Source organism: Galendromus occidentalis, unplaced genomic scaffold, assembly GCF_000255335.2.
Source record: "Galendromus occidentalis unplaced genomic scaffold, Mocc_1.1 scf7180000077531, whole genome shotgun sequence".
Classification (NCBI taxonomy): Eukaryota; Metazoa; Arthropoda; class Arachnida; order Mesostigmata; family Phytoseiidae; genus Galendromus; species Galendromus occidentalis.
Genome location: NW_003805519.1, coordinates 18,070 through 30,741, shown reverse-complemented (window position 1 = coordinate 30,741; position 12,672 = coordinate 18,070). Strand labels below are relative to the sequence as shown.

Here is a 12,672-nt window from a genome sequence, read left to right as displayed (position 1 = left end):
AAACGGGAAAGTGTGGAAACGGGAAAGTGGGGAAACGGGAAAGTGGGGAAACGGGAAAGCGGGGAAACAGGAAAGTGGGGAAACGGGAAAGCGGGGAAACAGGAAAGTGGGGAAACGGGAAAGCGGGGAAACGGGAAAGCAGGGAAACGGCAAAGCAGGGAAACGGGAAAGCAGGGAAACGGGACGCTCACCAAGAGCACGCGCGACCAAAGCAAGCGCACCCGAAGCCAGCGCACTCGGAGCCAGCGCACTTGGAGCCAGCGCACTTGGAGCCAGCGCACTCGGAGCCAGCGCACTCGGAGCTAGCGCATGTGTAGTGAGTCTAGCGATACCGAGTCGCCGCGAAGCGGCGACCGGGAGCGCTAGTTTCCTATAAAATTCAGGGATACCTGAGCAATGCGGAGGCTCGCCTCGGGGCATAATACACGATGAGCAAATCCGGAGTTGAGCCACCTGGGAATCATTTCTTCTCTTCAGGGACGTCCTCAGAGCTCGGCTTCTTTCATATCGAGACTTTTCTTCCATTGGGTAACTCCGTTTGTTTGGAACGGGTATAAACGCGAAGTAACAACCGATGACCTGTGGACCCTCAGCGAGGAAGACAGTGTGGAGTTCCAGATGAAGCGATTCCGGATGTACATTCAGGAAGAGTTCCCGTTGGAGAATCCATCGTGAGATTCGAAAAAAACTCGTTAGATCGTTTGCATGCATTTTCGGTGACGACAGGGGCAACATCTGAAGCTCCAGGGTATTCTTGGTCGTTTCAGGATTCGAAAGGACGGTAAGACGGGTTCGTCGCTGAGAGCTCTGGTGAAGACTTTCTTGGCTCCATTCCTCATCGCCGGACTGCTCAGAGTTGTAGGGGACAGCCTCAACTATTCTGGTAGGTCTGAATGGCTTCTTCGCAATGCTCGCTGAAACGGGGGGGGGGATTCCGAAATTCCCGCCTGTATCCATTCCTGTAAGCACGTGATAGATCTCTCTAACGTTAATTGGTCTAGTGGTATCGATGAACACTATATATCCGGAATCAGGTCCACTCATGATGAAGGCGCTTATGAGGCACATAGACAGTGACCGACCGACTTGGATTGGAATCGCTTACGCAGTCGTCATGCTTCTCTCAACGGTTGTGCAGACGGTCTTCGCGCACGGTTTCTTCCAGCGCATTTTCGAACTCGGTGAGAAGTGGCATTAGTCAGGGGATGCTCCTGATAGGGTTCGTCAAATGGCGCGGAAAACTAAGACTTCTCTCGATTTTCCGCAGGGATGCATGTGCGAATCGTTGTCATCGCTGCCGTTTATGAGAAATCGTTACGGCTTTCGCCGGAGGGCCGTCGGCAGAAGACCATCGGAGAAATCGTGAATCTGATGTCAAATGACGCACAAACTCTCCGGAACACAATTCACACAGCACACATGCTCTGGTCGACGCCGCTGCAGATTCTAGCCGTAGCTACCCTCATCTATCTCGACCTGGGAGTTTCGGTCGGAGCCGGAGTGCTATTCATGACGATTTTGCTCCCCCTCAGTGTCTGCCTTGCTTCCTCACAAAAAGCTGCCTTGGTGAGTCTGGTGCCTTTGGAAGGACCTACTCGTAGCACAGACACTGCAGGTCGACCGTTTTTCAGATGCCTCGCGCATGATTTGTCGTTGGCAGGTCCATAATGGACCGATGTCCAAAGTCGAGTGGGTTGGGGGGGGGCGGGATGTTTCTGTTCTCGATTTCCAGCTCTCGCTTCACGGTGCACCGCGGAGGATTGAAATACTCCCTCTCGATTTTAGAGTCAGAAGGATTATAGGCCGGAATCAGCCCATTCTCACAAAAGGACAAGCCACGATCCCCCCCCCCAACAAACAGAGAATACCTGGAATCGGGGACAAATCGTTGCATGTTCGCACATTGGAGAGAGCTGATTTCCCGGGGCATTGTTTCAATCGGCTACTCCACTAAAGCTCTGCGACTGCAATCGCCACCGTTGTTCTGTTATCCGAACCAAATTCGTTGCCCCGGCAGGCAGCGCAAATGAAGGACCAGGACGGAAGAATCAAAGTCATGAACGGAATCCTCAACGGCATGAGGGTGCTCAAGCTGTATGCTTGGGAGCTTGGCTTCGAGAGGGTAGTACACGTCATCCGATCGCAGGAGCTCTCCAAGCTGAGGAAGATCGCCTACCTGCGGGCCTTCCTGACGATGCTCTGGTACTTCGCGCCCTTCGCGGTAATTGCTCAATGTTGCATCGTTCCCGGGACTTGCCAACTTGTCCGCTTTGTAGATCGATGAGAGCTGCGAATTTCGTCAATCGAATCGGAAAAAAATCGTGATTCCCTTTGGAATAGGTGACCTTCGTGACATTTGCCGCCTTCATTCTCTTGAATCGGAATCAATTATTGACAGCGGAGGTTGTTTTCACCACGCTCGCCCTCTACCAAAATTTGCGCGTACCTTTGACGATGTTGCCGAACTTGATCAGTAGCCTCATTCAAGCTAGCGTTGCACTGAAGAGACTCGATGACTTCCTGTCGGCTGATGAGCTCAAACTTTTCGTGAAACATGGTGAGTCACCTCATTAACTAGAGCAAGATGGCGATTCCCCAAAGCCCCCACTACAAAGTAGTCGGCAGATAGGCAGCGCAACGATGAGAAAATCTTGGCGTTCTAAGGCTGGTCGATTCCACCTCTTCCCATATTCATGAATGAGAGAGGAGAATTCTCCTCCCGTGAGTCTCTGAGTACCCACATCATGAATCTCCTTGTATGAGAGACTCATCTCGGGCACTTTTCGCCAGCGATTCTCCGCTAGAATAATCGAGATGATGCTCGCCGATTTCGGAGCGATATTTTCCTAATTATTTTCGCGAGGATCATATGAATTCTTTGCCCTGGTTGAGAAGGATGTGATAGCTTCCGAGATTGTTCGCAGATGCCAGTTTCCCGTCTTCCGGGAACCCAGGGAACTCCGGAGCGAGCGCTCACGACCGTGTTATGTTTGCAGCCGGCTCGACGGGCTATACCTTGTCGATGAGCAGCGCAACTCTTTCTTGGGAAGGCAGAGAAGCAATCTTGAAGGACATAAGCTTGGATGTCACCCGAAGGGAACTGCTCGCTGTCATCGGTCGGGTTGGAGAAGGGAAGAGCTCCCTGATTTCGGCTATGCTTGGCGAAATGAATCTGGTAACCTGAACACCTATTTCATCGACCAACGAATACAGCGAGAGGCGATAATAATTCAATACTGGCTCGAGGAAGGGCGGCTCGCTCCAATTTCTGCCTGTACAAGGTGCACATACGTATGTAGGAGTATTGCAGGTTTTTTTTTCCAGTTGAGCGGGGATGTGGGAGCCCACGGGAGTGTGGCGTATGTTCCACAGCAAGCCTGGTTGCGAAACGCGAGTCTCAGAGAGAACGTACTCTTCGGAAAACCTTATGATCATGAGCGATACTGGGATATTTTGCAACGCTGCGAACTTCTTGAGGACATAAGCATGCTACCCGCCGGTGACCAAACTGAGATTGGCGAAAAAGTGAGTCGGATCTCGTTTGAAGTCTGGAAAGTCTGCGTCCCACAGTGGTGGCATCCATTTGGCGCTTATTCCATCGATACCTTCGTCTATCTCGGGTACAGGCCTGAAATGGGATAGGATCTAATCTGCACAGGGGAAATCAAAATGAATGAGACTCGAAAGGTGACCAAAGTCTTGCAGGGAATCAATTTGTCCGGTGGGCAGAAGCAGCGGGTCAGTATCGCTCGCGCAGTGTACGCGGATGCGGACATCTACCTCTTCGACGATCCCCTATCTGCGGTGGACTCCAACGTGGGGGTTCGAATATTCTCTACGGTCAGTTCAGTGACGACGGATTTCCCTATATCTTCGATCCCACTTCATGATCGCAGGAAAGCTGTCTTCGAGGAGTTCTTCTCAGTGGAGGATGGTTCCAGATTATTGGGAACGAGGGAATTCTGAAAATGAAAACCAGAATCTTCGCGACGCATGGGATACAGTACCTCACGGAAGTGCAACGCGTAGTCGTAATGGAGAACGGCTCCATATCTCGAATCGGGAGTTTTGACGAGCTCATGCGCTCCAAAGGTTAACGAAATCTGTGTAACGAGAACCGATTCCCCTATAATGGAGCTCCCCGTTAAGGACAATGCATATTGCAAAGGGATGTTCCGAGTCCAAGCGCGTTAGGTCCGACGTCTCAATAGACGTCTCACTTCCAGGTGATTTCCGGAGCCTGATTCTACAAATCGGTCAAGTATCATCCGATTCAGAGAAGGCTCAAGGTAAGACGTTCCGACGGGAATCCCTTCCGGGAGAGGAGTCAGGGATCCAGAGAAAGGAGCTGGGAATCGGGAAAATTGTGACGAAAGAGCACACCGAGAGCGGTGAGTCTGAATGAAACTCGTAAGTTCCGCTATTGTCTCGATAGCCTAGCTTGCGTGACCTCGCGAATGTTTCCAATATCTAGGCAAAGTCAAACGTCGTGTTTTCGGCGAATACCTTCGAGAAGTCGGTTTCTTCCCGGCGACGATTGTCATGCTGACCATGTTCAGTGCAACAGCGTTTCAAGTCGGATCCAGCTTCTGGCTGAACGTGTGGTCGAAGGACAAGTCCACAGGTATTTCCCGATGATCAAGACTCCGAACGGATTCAGAAAAAACCGTCAGACGAATTGCGCCGCTCTGGGTTTCAAACTTACGGATGAGCAGTCGATCGAATGAGTTCCTTCTATCTGGGCAACAGAGAACGGCACCTTTAACCTGATGATTTTCGGATTCCTGGGAATCGGTCAAGCCGTCGGGCTTTTTTTCGGAGTGCTCGTCATCTCCCTCTCGTCATTGTCGGCATCGAGGAAACTCCACGACAATCTTCTCATTTCCATTCTGCGGGCTCCGATGTCATTCTTCGACACGACACCGATCGGTCGCATCGTCAACAGGTATGGCCGAGCTCTCGTTGGTGTCGTTCTGGGAACTGTTAATCCCAAGATGATCCATGGCAATGATTGATCTGAGAGAAAAACTCTTCACAGGTTCGCGCGCGACATCGAGGTTTTGGATACAAATCTTCCGCAAGACATGAGAGTTCTGGTGCAACACTTCCTCGGCCTCCTTGCGATCCTATTCGTCATATCATACAATCTGCCTCCATTTATCCTCGTAGTGATACCAATCGGAATTCTGTATTATCTGGTTCAGGTTGGCAAGGTTTCTTGGATTCTGTGATTCGGCCGAAACTCCTCTCCCTGAGTTCCGATAGGTCCGATTCCTCCACAGCTTCTCTACATTAGCTCATCGCGGCAGCTCAGGCGCTTGGAATCCACCTCGAGATCACCGATATTCTCGCATTTCGGTGAAACACTCCAAGGGTCCTCGATCATCCGGGCCTACGGTAGAACCGAGGACTTCATACGCGAGTCGAATGAGAAGATCAACTTGAACTCCCAATGTTACTACCCTCAAATAGCAGCCAACAGGTCGGTCGAAAGTCGAGTTCGGGGTCCGAACAACAAGTTGCGGGGGCAGGGCTAACATCCTTCGATATAATGGTCTGCAGATGGTTGGGGATACGGTTGGATCTCTGTGCTTCTTGCGTGAGTTTCGCGACTGCTCTGTTTGTCGTGCTGTCACGAGGAGACATCGACGCAGGTACTGCGGGATTGTGCTTGGCGTATGCTTTCCAGGCAACGACGAGCTTGAATGCCTTCATAAGATCAAGCGCCGATTTAGAAGTCAACATCGTCTCCGTGGAGAGGCTGTCGGAGTACATATCTCTAGAGAGCGAGGTGTGTTCGCATGACATTTAGGAGCTGCGAGGTTTTGCAATTGAGCTCGAACGATATCCATGGCGCGAATTCACGTATTCGCGACTCTTCAGGCCGACTGGACCACGGACAAGTCCCTCGAAGGCTGGCCAACGGGAGGAGCCGTTCAATTCGAGACTTATTCCGCCAGGTACAGAGAAGGTATACCTCTCGTGGGTGAGTCTGCGAATCGTCCTGAGCTCGGACTCTGACCAGGAAGGCTCCGTAGCTCCTTGGCAAGGGGAGCTTCCAGAATCCAGGGGGTTGTCAGGAATTTTCCGAATCATGATATACGATAGAATTTACGAACGATACGTGATGCGAATTCGCTTGCAAATTTCATGGAGAAGTTCGCGGCATAAACTTCGAGATCGAGGCCGGTGCAAGAGTGGGTATTTGCGGACGGACCGGCGCGGGGAAAAGCTCATTAACTCTTGCACTCTTCCGGATCATTGAAGCTTCTGAAGGGAGAATAGTCATCGACGACATCCCGATAGCGGACATCGGTCTCCATGATCTACGGAAGAAGGTAAGTGGTGAACGATCCGTGATTCGACCGATTCGATGGAAGAACTCCGTGGTCTGATTCTGTGATTGAGATATCTGATCGTCTCTTCGCTGACTATCGCAGCTCTCGATCATTCCACAAGATCCTGTATTGTTCTCCGGAGCTCTGCGCTTGAACCTCGACCCGTTCGGAGCTCACAAAGACGAAGAACTGTGGCACGCCATAGAGCACGCTCACCTGAAAACATTCTTCAGTCAACAAGAGAAAGGTTCGCAGAAGGTTTGGAAGAGAAAATTCAGAGTGAATCCCTCCCGAGGAGACCTATTGAGATCCGTCGAGGACATTGAGATCTCCACCTCGCTTGCTTGCCGGTCTCGACGGTCTCTACGCAACTCGCGTAGAACCTCCGATTCTACGATACGACCTCTTGATCGACAGATTTGGAGAACCTTGAAATCTAGAACGAATGGGAACGGTCCTGGGGCAGACAATGAGTCCTCGCGGAGATGCTTCTGAATTTCTCCGCGAAAGTCGAGCAGTTTCCTTCAGATCGCTGTCTTGTGCCCCAGGCTCCCACAGGACGCTCGAAGGAGTACTGGGAAGAATGTCCACCCGTATCGCCGATTCATGCTTATGGGTTTTATTTCAACTTCAGGCCTTGACTTCGAGGTTATCGAAGGCGGCGAGAATCTCTCGGTCGGGCAACGTCAGCTCGTTTGTTTGGCAAGAGCACTCCTGAGGAAAAGTAAGATATTGGTGCTGGACGAGGCGACAGCTGCCGTTGACGTCGAGACCGACTCTCTCATTCAAGAGACGATCAAGACAGAGTTCGCTTCTTGCACGATAATGACAATCGCACATAGAATCAACACAATCATGAATTACGACAAGTGAGTGTCATTTAGCCCGCAACGACGAATTTCCGCATTCTGCTCGAACGGGAGACCAAAACATGATGGTGCGAAACGTGTCCTCTACCACGCTGAAATTCATCTCATCAATTCAGGATTCTCGTGCTGGACGCTGGTGAAGTCCGAGAGTACGATTCCCCGGAAAACTTGCTCGCTGAACCATCCTCATTATTCTCAGCGATCGTCAGGGACTCGAAAAGCAAAAAGAATTCAGAGCGCGATGCGAATTTATGAGTCGGATTCTCGCAGTTGTTTAGGAAGAAAAGCTCTGCGCATAAATTTTTCCCAATAGGTTGAGGGATCATCATCGAACGATGCAGAGACGAGGAGTTCAAGGACACGGAAGGACCGGAACGCCGCGTCGAGGAAGCCTCGTGTCCGAATTTTAAGCCCCGTCGATATATTATCTCCGATATTTCTGGCAGACACTGTTGTGAACCATCGCGCGATGCGGAGTCACGCTCCGGCAGTAAAGCATTGATCCCATCCCCGGTCAAAAACAGGCCCGACAACAGAATAAATCGCCCATCCCCGTTGGCAATCGAGGAGGACGTCGAGCGGCCGCTCTGTGCATGAGGAATCATCCGACAGGAATGTTCCTTGCTCTCTTACACTCGTTCGGTTCGTGGGACCTTTCTCGGGGAGGACTGGGACTCCCAGTCCCAGCTGGGAGCTGGGAGGGTCCGCAAGTGCCCCTCGAGCACATGTCTTCCGTGAGCGGCTCCGAATGAACTACAGGTTTTTCGTTTAAGGACGATTCTCTGCACTAGGAAACTGAATTTTTATTTTTCCACCCCTTATCGTCCTCTTGTTGGCCCTCCTCCCCTGGACGTGGTGAACCTCGTTATCGATCCCCAGAAGACGAGTGCTCAAAGGCGAGGCTCGATTCAGCTTGATTGCTCCTGTTTCGTCACGGACACGTTTCTTACTCATCATGCCGTGAGGGCGCGAAGCGCCCAAACGGGTCACGCCCGGGTGCCGGCCGCAATGCCTCCCAACGCATGGCTCCCGAATAAGAGGGCGTCGAGACCGCGTGTCAATCAAAGAATCGAGAAACGCAAAAGCAGAGACGCAGAGCCGAACATGGTCGAGCTCTCGGATGAGAGAGAACGCGAGTGAGATACTGAATCCCATCGCCGCGCCCCGTGTCCGCACGCACTCTTGAGTCATCAGAGACTTCATATGAGAGATGTCAGCGTATGAGAGACTCATCGCGGATCCCGTCTCCATGAGATCTCGCGTCGAGGGTCTCGCTTCCAAGAAACTTAATGCAGCTTTTTCACTTCGGAACGATGTTCCGTGACTTGGCCTCTACGGGGCGTCTTACAATTAGGAGAACCGTAGCATGTGTGGAGAATGTCGGCATTTTATACAAAACTGAAAATTTAAATTTCGTTTGACCGCGTGTAACAACAGCAGAAAGTCGGCTATAAGCTATGAGAAAGTCTACGAGTTTTCTGCTCCTCTCCGATTATATCTCCTGAGCTATCGTCACTCGATTAGGGCACACTTCACTTGAGATTATTAACGACTAGTCGGGCCCAGCGGCGCGTTGCTGCCGCATGGAATGGGTTGAGTGAAGTGAATGATGCGCATGATGATGAAAATATTAGTGTAATGATTGAGTGTAGATTTTTCGTCCGTCCGTATCCGCGTCAAATTCATTGATTTCCCCGTCTACCTTACCGTCTTTGCAGGCGTCCCTTTGCCCGTTCCTTGCCCAGTCTCCCTCCCCGTCTCTTTTCCCGTCCCGTCTCCAGTTCCTTCCGGCTTTCGTATGAGAGCATTGACATCATGATTCAACGGAAAATATTTGATCTTGTGCCGTCCGTTCCTGCATCCTTCCTCTCGTTTACTCTCTCGTTCCGTATCTCGTTTTTCCCCGTCATTCTTCCCATTATTTCTTCCGCCCCCTTTCCCTTTATATTTCCCGTCCCTTGTTCCGTTCCTCGGGACGTGTCGTTCCGCCCGTGTCCGCGTCAAATTTTCCATCCATTTTCCCTTGTACCATTCAGTTTTTCTGGGCGTCCCTAGGCCCATTTCTTTTCCAGTTGTTCCCCACCCTTCTCCCGTTTCTCCCGTTTAGAACCTTGTGCCGTCTTTCTTTGCCTTCTTTCTCTCGTTGCTTTTGCGGCTCGAGTTCCCGTTCCTTTGTTCTCCCGCGTTTCCTCATCCCGTCATTCTCCTGCTCTTTCTCTCATTCGCATGAGGATGTAGGTGATGAAAATTATGATTCAATGACTGCTCGAGTCGTCTCCCAGTCCGAGCAAAACGGCGATGTTTGTTCGAAATGCGGAAAACCTGAGTTTCGATCCCGCAGAGAACCAAGGTTTTGACTCCGCTGAGAATCAAGGCTCCCTTGCCGGCGAGCATAACGACGACTTTGTAGAGCAACGAACCTCATCTGAATCACCAACACGGCAGTTGTGGTTATTGACAAAAGGTTGCTGTGTCGTCGTGGAGCTTTTTGCTTCTCCTCCACAGACCTTTCTTCATCGTGGGCACTCCATAGGTGGACGATAACGGGCGCATCAAAAGGATCGACGTTGAGATGTGTCGGAGCACGGCGTGTTCGAACGTATCGTGGTGCTCGCTGTCTTACTTATCTTCTTCGTAATTGGTGGAGTGAGATTCGGTCTCCATTCAACTCAGGGGGCAGACTGTCATCAGAGTCACCAGTCACCAAGAGTCTCGATTTAATTCTCTACGGGACCGGCCTCTGCGGGGATATCGGACTTCTCCTTCGTATCCGTGAGGTCGGCACCAGTGCTCATCTTCATTCGCTTAGCGGGAACGGATGATCCCACAACAGCGTAGCTTCGAGAGCTTCGGAGGTTAGAACCAGATCCCTGAGGCTCCTTGTCGTCCACGCAGTCCTCGGTCCTCGGAGTCATTCTTGGTGTTGGCGGATCTCGGACTGACTTGGGGATCTCCAATGTTCAGGTGTCCATCGTGCTCCGGGGATCGTGAAGTGTTCAATGAAGAGCGAAGTCGCATTTTCGCAGAATCACTTGCTTATAGGGGCGCAGGCTTCGTTTTTCCTCCGCTTGGGGAACGAACTTCGTTGCCGAAAACAGGATCTGAGTTAGATTGCCTCGCCTAACATATGTATATCATACATGATATAGTGTGATTAGAGCCCGCTTGAAAAGGATGTCGATGAAAAGGAGGTGGATGGAAGTATTCAAATGACTACGAAATCGCCGTCGAGTTGTCGCTTTGTGGTCTGAGCTCGAAACGGCCGAATGTAAAACTTCCAAGTGGAAAAATTACTTGAATGGAGTGGGTGGGAAAATCATACAACCATCATACAATTGATGTCGTCGTCCAAGCAAAACGACGATGTTTGTTCGAAATGCGGAAAAAGCTTAGTATCAATTTCATCTTTCTTTCTTGGCGGTTTTTGGTATGCCTATCTCCATAACCTCGATGTGGCTCTCAGACTGCGCAAGTTTCCAAACAATCGGTCCAGCGGTTGGGACGCGCATCGAGGAGAAACAAAGCCACAAACACTTTACTTTATATATTAGAAGAAGAAGATTACAGCGGAGGTATACAGTATACACACGCGGACACGCGTTTTCGTACGGTTGGTTGTAGCGATCAAACCTCAGCAGGCCTGCGGAAAAAGCCTAACCGGGTTTCAAAAAAAATAAAGGCGGTCGTTGGAGCATAATTGTAACGGGCTTTCTGAACGCTTAGTCTTGAGGAAGAATAAATGAGAAAGTCGAGAGTAAAGCCGAGGAGTTCCGTTGAACGGTGGCCGGTTGGCTGAAGTTGAAGTCGAAATCATGAGAAAGAAATAGTACGATAGTGATTCCTGGTCGGTGGCCATCGGGATCGAAATCATGAGGAGAAAATTGCAGAGTGATCTCTGGCCGGCGGCTATCCGGATGGAAATCCGGATGGGGAGATGCAGTATAGTTATACTTCAGTCACGAGGGATTCCTTGTGGAGAAACGGAGTTGTCGGAGTATCAGTACTCCAGCTATGAGGGCCATTCTGCCATGTACAACGCGCTCCACCGGCACCACAGCGTGCGCGTGCAGTAATTTCATGCGCGGCACGCAGGCAAGCGCAGTGATTCCATGACCGCTTCACGGAAGTAGGGCCGAGCTGTGCAAATTCTTCTTCGCAGGGGGGGGAGGTGTCGGAATGCGGACACACGTTTCCGAGTTTGTACGTATAGACAATGCTGTCGTGTAGATTTTGAGCTAATCGAGAGATATTTAAGGCTTCATCTTGTGATTCGTCGCGTTTTATAGAGTAGGGGGATAGGGGGATCGAGATCACCCACAAGCATCGAAGCGTCAGATCGTGGTCGCCGTTGCTCAACGCCCGGAGATGCAAGCTATCGGCGATGTCGGATCAGAATCGATACGCAGTGGAAGGGAAATGACCGTCCCCGTCCCTGCTTGCTGATACCAAGTTCGCGATGAGATCTCGTCTGTTTGGGGCTCCTAGTCGATGACCATGAGTCATTTCGCATCAGCATTATGTCACTCAGAGCACTTGCTGATTTGGAGAGAACACCTGCGTGGTGAGCATCAGGAACTCCAATTGTCCCCGAATCGAATCCACACGGGAGAAAAGTTCAGCTGTCGCTCAGCTGATGCAATCAGGATGCGGAATGGAGCAGTGCGGGTGAAATTGTTCGCTGCGCATCCGCTATCGCCCGGGGACTGGAGGCATCAGAAGGTATAAGGAATCGAATGTGCTACAACCTTCGTGAAAGTTCTGGAAATTCATCAAGTTCATCTGATTATTTTCAAGCTTCTAATGAATAAAGTCATAGCTAGCACATGGTAGGAAGCTGGGAAAATTGAGGAGAGCTCGCGATTCATCAGATCTGAGCTGAGTTCGCATGAATATAGTCGACATCTTTGAATTCTCTCAGGATACAGGAAACCAGGGAAGACAGAATCCGCTCAGTCGAGTACATGATTCAAGAAGATCACAGAATCCGACCACCGATCTCGAGGGTGAATGGAACATTGGACGAGGAGAGACGAGAGAACACCGGGGCCATGGTGGGTCAGTCACTGAGTGTCTCTCGAGAGACGCGGGAGATCCGGAACAGCCAAAAGACAGAAGGGGAAAGAAGCATCTTCAAATAATATTTTTCTCTGGGGAGTCACAGATTCAATCCAAGTTCAGGCGATTCTCACTGCTAAATTTCCAATTCTCGAGACCCCCGGTGACACTCGATCTGGGGTCCGATCGCGGAGATGTGCGAGGACGGCTCCGCTCCAGGAACCTGGTCAACTCAGGTACAGAGATGGAATCTGAGCTCGCCGTGCGCAAGAACGGGAGTGAGTCAATGTCCGATCCTAGGAGATCGGATATCCCTATTCGGGCCGCAATCTCGATGTTCATTCTGGACAGGATGTAATCCGATTCGGGCTAGGCCTTTCGAATGGAACACAATCAGTGTTTTCTGACGC

At 50.9% G+C, this 12,672-nt stretch overlaps 1 protein-coding gene across 1 annotated transcript in view; it reads left to right on the top strand.

Moving 5' to 3' along the window:
* LOC100900612 (multidrug resistance-associated protein 1) overlaps window positions 1–7,462 on the top strand; it is an 8,665-nt gene extending 1,203 nt beyond the window's left edge. Inside the window, exons 2-23 of the mRNA XM_029112884.1 lie at window positions 478–671; window positions 768–883; window positions 1,035–1,181; window positions 1,268–1,570; window positions 2,022–2,221; window positions 2,341–2,547; window positions 2,619–2,634; window positions 2,997–3,175; window positions 3,325–3,525; window positions 3,706–3,840; window positions 3,942–4,092; window positions 4,227–4,391; window positions 4,475–4,624; window positions 4,750–4,945; window positions 5,039–5,204; window positions 5,283–5,482; window positions 5,563–5,791; window positions 5,884–5,986; window positions 6,160–6,338; window positions 6,441–6,585; window positions 6,973–7,207; window positions 7,324–7,462. Of these exons, the coding sequence (XP_028968717.1) occupies window positions 478–671; window positions 768–883; window positions 1,035–1,181; window positions 1,268–1,570; window positions 2,022–2,221; window positions 2,341–2,547; window positions 2,619–2,634; window positions 2,997–3,175; window positions 3,325–3,525; window positions 3,706–3,840; window positions 3,942–4,092; window positions 4,227–4,391; window positions 4,475–4,624; window positions 4,750–4,945; window positions 5,039–5,204; window positions 5,283–5,482; window positions 5,563–5,791; window positions 5,884–5,986; window positions 6,160–6,338; window positions 6,441–6,585; window positions 6,973–7,207; window positions 7,324–7,462 (3,756 nt within the window). The remainder of the gene's footprint in view (window positions 1–477; window positions 672–767; window positions 884–1,034; window positions 1,182–1,267; window positions 1,571–2,021; window positions 2,222–2,340; window positions 2,548–2,618; window positions 2,635–2,996; window positions 3,176–3,324; window positions 3,526–3,705; window positions 3,841–3,941; window positions 4,093–4,226; window positions 4,392–4,474; window positions 4,625–4,749; window positions 4,946–5,038; window positions 5,205–5,282; window positions 5,483–5,562; window positions 5,792–5,883; window positions 5,987–6,159; window positions 6,339–6,440; window positions 6,586–6,972; window positions 7,208–7,323) is intronic.
* Window positions 7,463–12,672: the final 5,210 nt, after the last annotated feature.